Genomic DNA, 8,545 nt, shown 5'->3' with positions numbered 1-8,545 from the left:
CGGGGAATGACATCTTCTCTTCCGGGATAAGGTCAGGGGTCCTCACCCAAATATAGCGGCCCATCCAGCCCCGATCCTTGTCTTCATCGATGCTCGACATTAAAGCTTTCGATGCCCGACGATGGAGCCTGATTAATCCTCGAAAGATTTGAGGCCGATACAATCGTATGAGGTGATTTAGGGTGAAATCCAGCCCCCCAGCCTTGTTAGAGAAGACGCGAAGTAGGATCACTATGCGCCATAGAGAAGGATGAATTTGACGGAGGGTGACCTGATATCTTTTGCAAAAATCGATGATCACTGGGTCGACGGGACCCAACGTGAAGGGGTAAGTATAAACATTTAAAACCCTATCCACATGAGTGGTGATGCTCTCTTCTATAGAGGGAACTTGCAACACAATCTCGGGACGCCAGTTGCAGTCTCTCCTCACAGCCTCGAGATGGCCCTCTGATATCGAGCACGTGTACATCAACACATGCTCACATTGACCCGGCACCGACAAAAGATTTTCGACCCTAAAGTCGATCTTTAGGGTACACGAGCCAGGAACATATTCGTGGGGAGGCGGCTCCACCGTCGCCTTGTCGCCGGCCGGACGTGAAGAGAAAGCTTTCTCCTTCTGAGGTACGGTTTTTGAAGTTTTTGCCATTGATATAAGAAAAGAGAAGCAAAGGAAGATGAAAGGTTGATGATGCCAAACGATGGTGAAGGCGGCTCTACAAGCGGCGAAATAGAAGCAGAAAGATTAAAAAGTAAGAAAATTTGGAAGATAAAAGTGGTAAATAATAAATGGAGGGGTTATTTATAGGTTTGTACCATGACGGTTCAGTATCAGCGGTGGCCGACTACCGTCTGACATGTATTAAATACCTTGAAAGACTAAATCGACGGGACATCTATCATGTACGTCATGATCGAGCCCAGTAAAAATGTCAGCTTATAACCCGATCGAGCCGTTAAAAATCATATCGCTTCTCACCACATTCTTCCTGAGAAACGAGGGGACTATCTGTATACGGTCGAAATAGATTTTGGCCCTCATATGTTTGATCTAGTTCGAATAATGAGCGACCAAAGTGAGACTTCGAGATGAGTTCCGAAGATAGTATAGACAAGCTTCAAGCTCCAAGGCCGATCGAGGAATCGACTCGATATCATTATCGAGCCCATGATCAGATCGAACCACAATACAACGTGAAGGTAGTCGGAGACGCACAGACCGATTGACACTGACCCTGAATGTTAAACTCGAACCAGGGCCGAGGGCTCGACCCAATACCGAGCTCGAGCCAGCATCGAGCTAACAGACAAGAGCCGTTACAACCGCACTAGGGGAGAGAATCTTGGCGGGAATCGAGGAAGAGACAATTTATCATGGGTTCTCCACTAAATATTTTTTATTGTAAATAAAGTAAAATTCCTCTACTATAAAAGGGGGAATCCTTTTAAGCACAGAGGACGGACAAAAAATACTACTTCTCTTATTGAAGATAAAATCTCTTGAGCTTGTTTTACTTAGCATACTCACTCTTCTTGTTCAATAATTTATCTCCTGTTTTTATAGCATATCCTTAGAACTACTAATAAATTCAACTATATCCGATTTTTCGGGTAAACATATAGATAATGCGAGTAACAGACAAGCGAAAAATTAGGAGAGCACTTATGTAAAGATTAGAGTATAAATACCCTTCTTCCAACATTTGTACTGTTCTGATTTTATGCATTGCTAATGTTATCATACTGAAATTGCTGCTGCTCTCCCTTCGTCACGATCAATTCAGAGGATTATTCAATAAGAATTTCTTTACTTTATCTTTTCCTCATTGTTTTGTTCTCATTTACAATTATTTATGTCGTTCTTCTATTTTTCATTGGTTGGATTGAATTAATTGTTTGTAGCATATTATATAAATTTAATTGATTTAGCCTATTAATCAAATTTTAGACCTTGTACACAATTCTTCGTAACAAAAGTTATTTCTTGCATACTACTCCCTCCATTTGAGTTGAATGTCATGTTATGGTTTTTGAGATTTAGCTTAATTGGCTTAACGTATGATATAAGACCATGGTTAAATATCTCTTTGAAAATACAAAATATTGTTCCTATCTGTTTCAATTTATGTGAACTTTTTCCTTTTTCGATATTTGAACTATATAAACTTTGACCTACATCTTGAAATGTATTTTTAATTATATTGACATGTGAAAACACACTCGAAAAGCGAAAAGTGAAAATGTTGATATAAACTGAAACGGAGGGAGTAGCAGATTATATAACATACAATTTCCATGCTTTATTTAAACAAAATGATATAAAATATAAAATAAAAAATTAAATCTTGCATTAATCATTTTTACAGAGAAATCTTGGGAAAAGGGCAATAGAAATTGATGGAGTATTCACCGAAATCACTACAAGGCAAATGGAAAAATCAGATTTGATTGATTTCAAGTGGGTAACGGATGAAAGAGTCACCCGTTGTTGCACCGTGTATGCCTACATTCCAGAGACCAATCTTTAATATTGGAGTAAAAGGATTGTCACAACAAGGCTATTGGAGTCTTCTCTTTGAGTCCCAAATACTGGTTCAGATGAATGCGGACTTGCGGAGCAGACCTTGGATTTGCCATGGCTTATAAATATTGGAGCAAAAGTGTGAGCTATTAATTAGTCGGTTATAGTTATGGGGCCCAGTAGTTAAGTAATGTTTTCTCTCCTGCAATTCCTCTCTTCTCTCTCGAGTTCATCCCTTCATTATCAAACTTAATCATAAAGTGCTTGGATGAATTTGGAAATTGATCTCAGATTCACCAAGCTCACATGGTATCAGAGCACTAAAGAGCTGTAATTCCGCAAATTCTGTTCAATTTGGCTGAAATTTCATCATTGCCTTCCTCGCGAAGCTGTGACTAACGATCATCAATGGCGACCAAAAAAATCTATCACGCACATCCTTTGTTTGTTCATCCCTCACACACTCCTAGTTCGATTCTGATTCATATAAAGCTCACAGGTTCAGAAAATTATGAATTGTGGCGTCGTTCAATGCGAATTGCTTTGCAAGCTAAGAGGAAGCTAAGGTTTGTACTTGGGACGTGCAAAAAGGATTTGTTCCAAACTGAATTGCATGAGGACTGAAAAATATGCAATGCAACCGTGCTTTCCTGGATCATGAACATTGTCTCTCCGGATCTACTTAGCGACATTGTCTATGCATCTAATGCATATTTGGTATGGGAGGATTTGAGAGAGAGATTCGACAAATTGAATCGTGTTAGGATATTTCAGTTGCATAGGGAAATTGCTACTATTTCACATGGAACAGATTCGGTCTCTGCATATTTCACTAGGTTGGAGGAATTGTGGGCTGAGTACGATGCAATGGTGCATATTCCTAATTCGAAGGAGTATATTGAACACCTTCAGCAGCAAATGCTAATGCAGTTTTTAAGTGGTCTCAATGAGACATATGATCAAGCAAGGCGTCAGATCTTAATGAAGACTGTGGAGCCAACATTGAACCAAGCTTATGCATTGATTATAGATGATGAGAGTCAAAATTCTAGTGCACATCCAGTCTTGCCAAACAGAGGAGATCCAGTTGCTATGCAAACAGGCAGAGGGCAGATGACTGTGTAGAATAACAGGGGACAGTACAAAGGAAATAAGCCATTTGTGAAATGTGATTACTGCAACAAACCTGAGCTCTCTAAGGAAAATTGCTACAAACTAGTTGGCTATCCAACTGATTTCAAAAACAAGAAACCATATGCAGCTAACATGACAACTGGTGACTTGGAGAGTGACAAATCAACACGTCAGGATGAGGAAAATGTTTGGAGAGATGTTATTTTTAAGGAGAATATGTTTCCATTTGCCAAATATTATTCCACAACTCAAAATGCAGAAGGAATTGCAAGCAGTAATTTAGAGGAGTCTGTTGAGGGGAGTGGTGTTGACAATAATGCAGGGACTGGCACTGCAGAACATGAAGGAAATGGTGATATGCAAGACTCACCAACAACAAATGCAGATGATGGTGCAAATGTAGATGATGATGCAAATGCAGATTACAACAATGCACCAACAAGTAGCAGTGCAGTTCCAGAACAACACTTAATGCAGGAAGATGAAGTGAATCCTCCAGCAACTCTTGAACAAGAGTCAACTGAGATTAGAAAATCAAAAAGAACTACAAAGGAACCCATATGGTTGCACGACTATGTGACCACTACAAAAAAAAGTTCCTCTTATCCCCTATCCAACTATCTATCCTATAACAGGTTGACTAGTAAATGTAGAAGTCTTTTGGCTGGAATCTCAGCATTAACAGAACCAAAAAACCTTCAGTGAAGCATCTAAGGACAAAAGGTTGATTGAAGCCATGGAAACTACAATCAAGGCTTTAGAGGACAACAAAACTTGGGATGTTGTTAATCTTCCAAAGGGCATGAAGGCTATTGGTTCAAAATGGGTGTACAAAATAAAATATAAAGCAAGTGGTGAGGTAGAAAGGCTCAAGGCCAGACTGGTAGCCAAGTGCTATAGCCAAAGAGAAGGCCTAGACTATAATGAAACCTTTTCACCAGTTGCCAAGTTGGTAACTGTGAGATCTATGATTGCTCCTGCTTCTTCTAAAGGTTGGAATATATCACAAATGGATGTATATAATGCATTCTTATAAGGGGATTTATATGAGAAAGTATATATGGAACTTCCTCAAGGTTTCAGGAGACAGGGGGAGACAAAGGTTCGCAGACTATTGAAATCATTATATGGGCTTAAACAAGCCTCCGACGGTGAAACATTAAGCTCAGTGAGGCCTTAACAACTGCAGGATATGTTCAGAGTCTATATGACTATTCATTATTCACTAAAATAAAAGAAGATAACTTTGTAATAGTGTTGATATACGTGGATGACTTATTGATCACTGGAAATTATGAGGAGTTTATCCATGAGACTAATGTTGTCCTTCATCAGAAGTTCAAGGCGAAGGATCTTGGTGATCTCAAATACTTTCTGGGAACTGAAGTCATGAGATCCAAAGAAGGGATTCTATTTAATCTGAGGAAATACTGCCTTCAACTCATCTCTGATTTGGGAATGAGTAGTACTAAGCCAGTCTCAACCCCATAGATCTCAACCAGAAGTTCACTTATGCTGAGTTTGACAGACACACTGGCACTACAGATGATGAAATCCTGACATATGTGAGTGAATAACAAAGATTGATTGGTAGGTTGATCTATTTGACTATCACACGATCAGACATTATGTTTGCAGTCCAAACTCTCAGTCAGTTCATGCAAGAGCCCAAAAAATCTCATTGGGATGCTGCTATAAGAGTAGTCAAATACCTAAAGCATGAACCAGGCATGGGGATATTTTTGAGTAGTGCAGGTGCAGATAGTTTGACATGTTTTTGTGATGCAGATTGGGCAATAAGTCCAAACACAAGAAGGTCACTGGGTACTTAGTCAAGTTTTGCAACTCACTCATCTCATGGAAGCCCAAGAAGCAGCATACGGTGTCGAGAAGCTCTGCAGAAGCAGAGTATAGAAGCCTAGTAGTTGTGACAACAGAAGTAGTCTGGATATTAGGACTATTTGCTGAACTTGGAGAGCCTATCAAGCGACCTGTGAAAGTCTATTATGATAGCAAGGATGCTCTCCATATTGCAGCTAATACTATCTTCCACGAACGTACCAAACATATTGAGATCGATTGCTATTTTGTGCGCGACAAGATCAAACAAGGTGTACTCAACACACAGTTTGTGGGGACTAAAGATTAGCAAGCTGATCTTCTCACTAAAGTTCTTGTACAGTCTCAGCATACATTTCTACTAGGCAAGCTTGGAGTTCTTAACATCTTGTACTCTCCAGCTTGAGGGGGAGTGTGAGCTATTAGTTAGTCGGTTATAGTTGTGGGGCCTAGTAGTTAACTAATTTTTTCTCTCCTGCAATTTCTCTCTTCTCTCTCGAGTTCATCCATTCATTCTCAAACCTAATCACAAAGTGCTTGGATGAATCTGAAAATTGAGCTCAGATTCACCAAGCTCACAAAAAGGATTGTCACTACAACAATGATTCTAACATTTTCTCTGAGTGGCCACATCTGCAAAGACTTGAAACTATGGTTGATATGGAAAACAAAGGGTCACAAAGGGTGTGTTTGGTAGGAAGGAAAATGTTTTCCATGGAAAATAAGTGTTTTATCACTTATTTTTTCTTGTTTGGTTAGTTAGTGAAATTATTTTTGTGGAAACTATTTTCTAGTGTTTGGTTAGAGAGTAAAAAATATTTTTTAGGGAAATAAATTTTTTATGCTACTCTCCCCATCTCCCTTCCCCAAAATCCCCATGTTTTCCGCGCTCTTCACCCCATCCCCACCCCACCCCACCCAAATACCCAACGTTTTTAGGACTCTATTTTATTCATGAATTTAATTATTCTTTTAAAATTCACACAAATTCAAAGGAACTAATGTGCTGCTTTACTTTTTCACGCAAAAAACAATATTGACATTTGTGCTCGATAACTAAAAAGAAAATACTCTTTTTTTTGTTGAAAAGAAGGTATTCTTTCTATATCATGAAAAGAAAATACTCATTTTATTGAAATGAAAGAAAATATTTTTTTACATCATGAAAAAGAATACTCATTTTGTTGAAATGAAAGAAAATACTTTTTTGTATATCGTGAAAAAAAAATACTCATGTTGTTAAAATAAAAGAAAATACGTTTTACTACATTATTTTGTTAAAATGAAAGAAAATACTTTTTCTACATTATTAAAAGAAAGTACTTTATATTTGAAATAGAAGAAAATTCTTTTTTACATCATAAAAAAAATACTCATTTTGTTGAAATAAAAAGAAAAATAATCTATCTACAATTTGAAAAGAAAGTGCTCTTAATAATATTTTTATTTAGGGTGGGAGATGAGGGTAGGCTGGGTGGGTGTGGAGAGTGGGGTTGGGTGGGGTAGAGTGTGGGGTTGGGTGGGGTAGAGTGTGGGGGGTTAGTAGGGATGGGGAATAGGGTAGGAAAGATTGAAAAAAGGTTTTGAAAAATATTTTTCCTTAGGGAAAACAACAACAACAACAACCCAATATAATCTCACTACTGAGGTCTGGGGAGGGTAGTGTGTACGCAGACCTTACCCCTACACTGGGGTAGAGAGGCTACTTCCGATAGACCCTCGGCTCCCTCCCTCCAAGAACTCCCCACCTTGGTCTTGGGGTGACTCGAACTCACAACCTCTTGGTTGGAAGTGGAGGGTGGTCACCACTAGAGCAACCTCTTGGTTAGATAGGGAAAATATTTTCCTCCAATTGGAGAAAAATAGTTTTATGAGAAAATTAGAAAATATTTTTTAAGAAATATTTTCCTTCGTACCAAACACACCCAAAGGGTACCGGAAAACACTCGATTCTTGAGAGGAGTTCTGAGATATATGGTGATGTTCAGCCTTCTAGCTACAGTTCTCCTCTAGCTTAGTAACTTCAATTTCCAACTACTTTCGAATTAAGTTATATACACCAATATCAGTTCAATTTAATTGGCCATAGCAAGTTATTACTTTACTTAGCTTTTTATCATATTGCACTTGCTAACGAAGGATTATCTATTGTTTTAGGTCAATTTAACTTGACAACAAAGAAAATTTATATGCTATCAGTTCGTAGAACTTAAACTATTACTTAAATTATTCATCTTTTCACCTCAACTCTATTGATTACATATAGCCAAAGCGTGCAATTTTTTTCTACCTAATTTTCATGTTTTTTTCCCCATGGGAATAGCAATGTGATAGTGTCCACATTCAGAGTGAATGAAAATTTTAAAACAAGCAGCATGAAATGAAGTAGTACAAATCTTAGTAATTTAGAAGATTATGAGAAGCAACACTTTTGTGCTATAGTTTTCAAGGAATTTCATCAATTGATAAGAAGCTATATATGAACATATCTCTAATTTCACCTTTGTTAAACCCATACTTCCTGAGAAAGCCCTCTTTCTTGAAACCAACCTTTTCTAGCACCCTTTGAGATCCTACATTTTCAGGCTCCACCAAAGCTTCTAGCCTCACCAAATAAGGAAAATCTTTGAACACAATAGGGATAGCCATCTTTATTGCCATAGTAACAATTCCTTGTCCCCAATAATCAGAACCAACGGCATAAGCAATGCGAGCTTTGTGCCTTTCGCTCCCGGATTCTGGCCTAACTGATATGTAACCTATGGAACGGTCGTCTAAGCAAATGGACCGACGCCACGGATGTGGAATAGCAACTTCTTGGATATATTTTGATGCTGCTTCAATGGAGGTGATTGTGTGCCATCTTAGATAAGAGGTTACTTTATCGTCGCTAGCCCATATCAAGAGGTCATCAGCATCAGAAAGTTTGAATGGCCTGAGTGATATTCTTGAGGAATCCATTTCTACTTCTAGCTTATGACTGTCCTTTGTCGACGCTGTTATTGGATTTGTAAGTCTTAGTTGAGTGAGTGTTGGACCATATCAGAA

The 8,545-nt window shown here is 38.4% G+C and overlaps 2 protein-coding genes across 2 annotated transcripts; one reads left to right on the top strand and one right to left on the bottom strand.

The window, feature by feature from the left end:
- The first annotated feature begins 2,932 nt into the window (after nt 1–2,932).
- Nucleotides 2,933–3,649, top strand: LOC142168943 (uncharacterized). Its single transcript, XM_075230120.1, has 2 exons — nt 2,933–3,090; nt 3,211–3,649. The coding sequence occupies exons 1-2, from the start codon at nt 2,933–2,935 to the stop codon at nt 3,647–3,649; spliced, it is 597 nt and encodes a 198-aa protein (XP_075086221.1).
- A 4,139-nt stretch (nt 3,650–7,788) lies between these two features.
- LOC107772720 (uncharacterized) lies at nt 7,789–8,539 on the bottom strand. The gene has a single exon (XM_016592200.2). The coding sequence runs from the start codon at nt 8,456–8,458 to the stop codon at nt 7,943–7,945; it is 516 nt and encodes a 171-aa protein (XP_016447686.1). The 5' UTR covers nt 8,459–8,539; the 3' UTR covers nt 7,789–7,942.
- Between the last annotated feature and the right edge of the window lie 6 nt (nt 8,540–8,545).

Source organism: Nicotiana tabacum, chromosome 14, assembly GCF_000715075.1.
Source record: "Nicotiana tabacum cultivar K326 chromosome 14, ASM71507v2, whole genome shotgun sequence".
In the NCBI taxonomy this organism is placed as follows: Eukaryota; Viridiplantae; Streptophyta; class Magnoliopsida; order Solanales; family Solanaceae; genus Nicotiana; species Nicotiana tabacum.
This window is presented reverse-complemented; position numbering and strand designations above follow the sequence as displayed.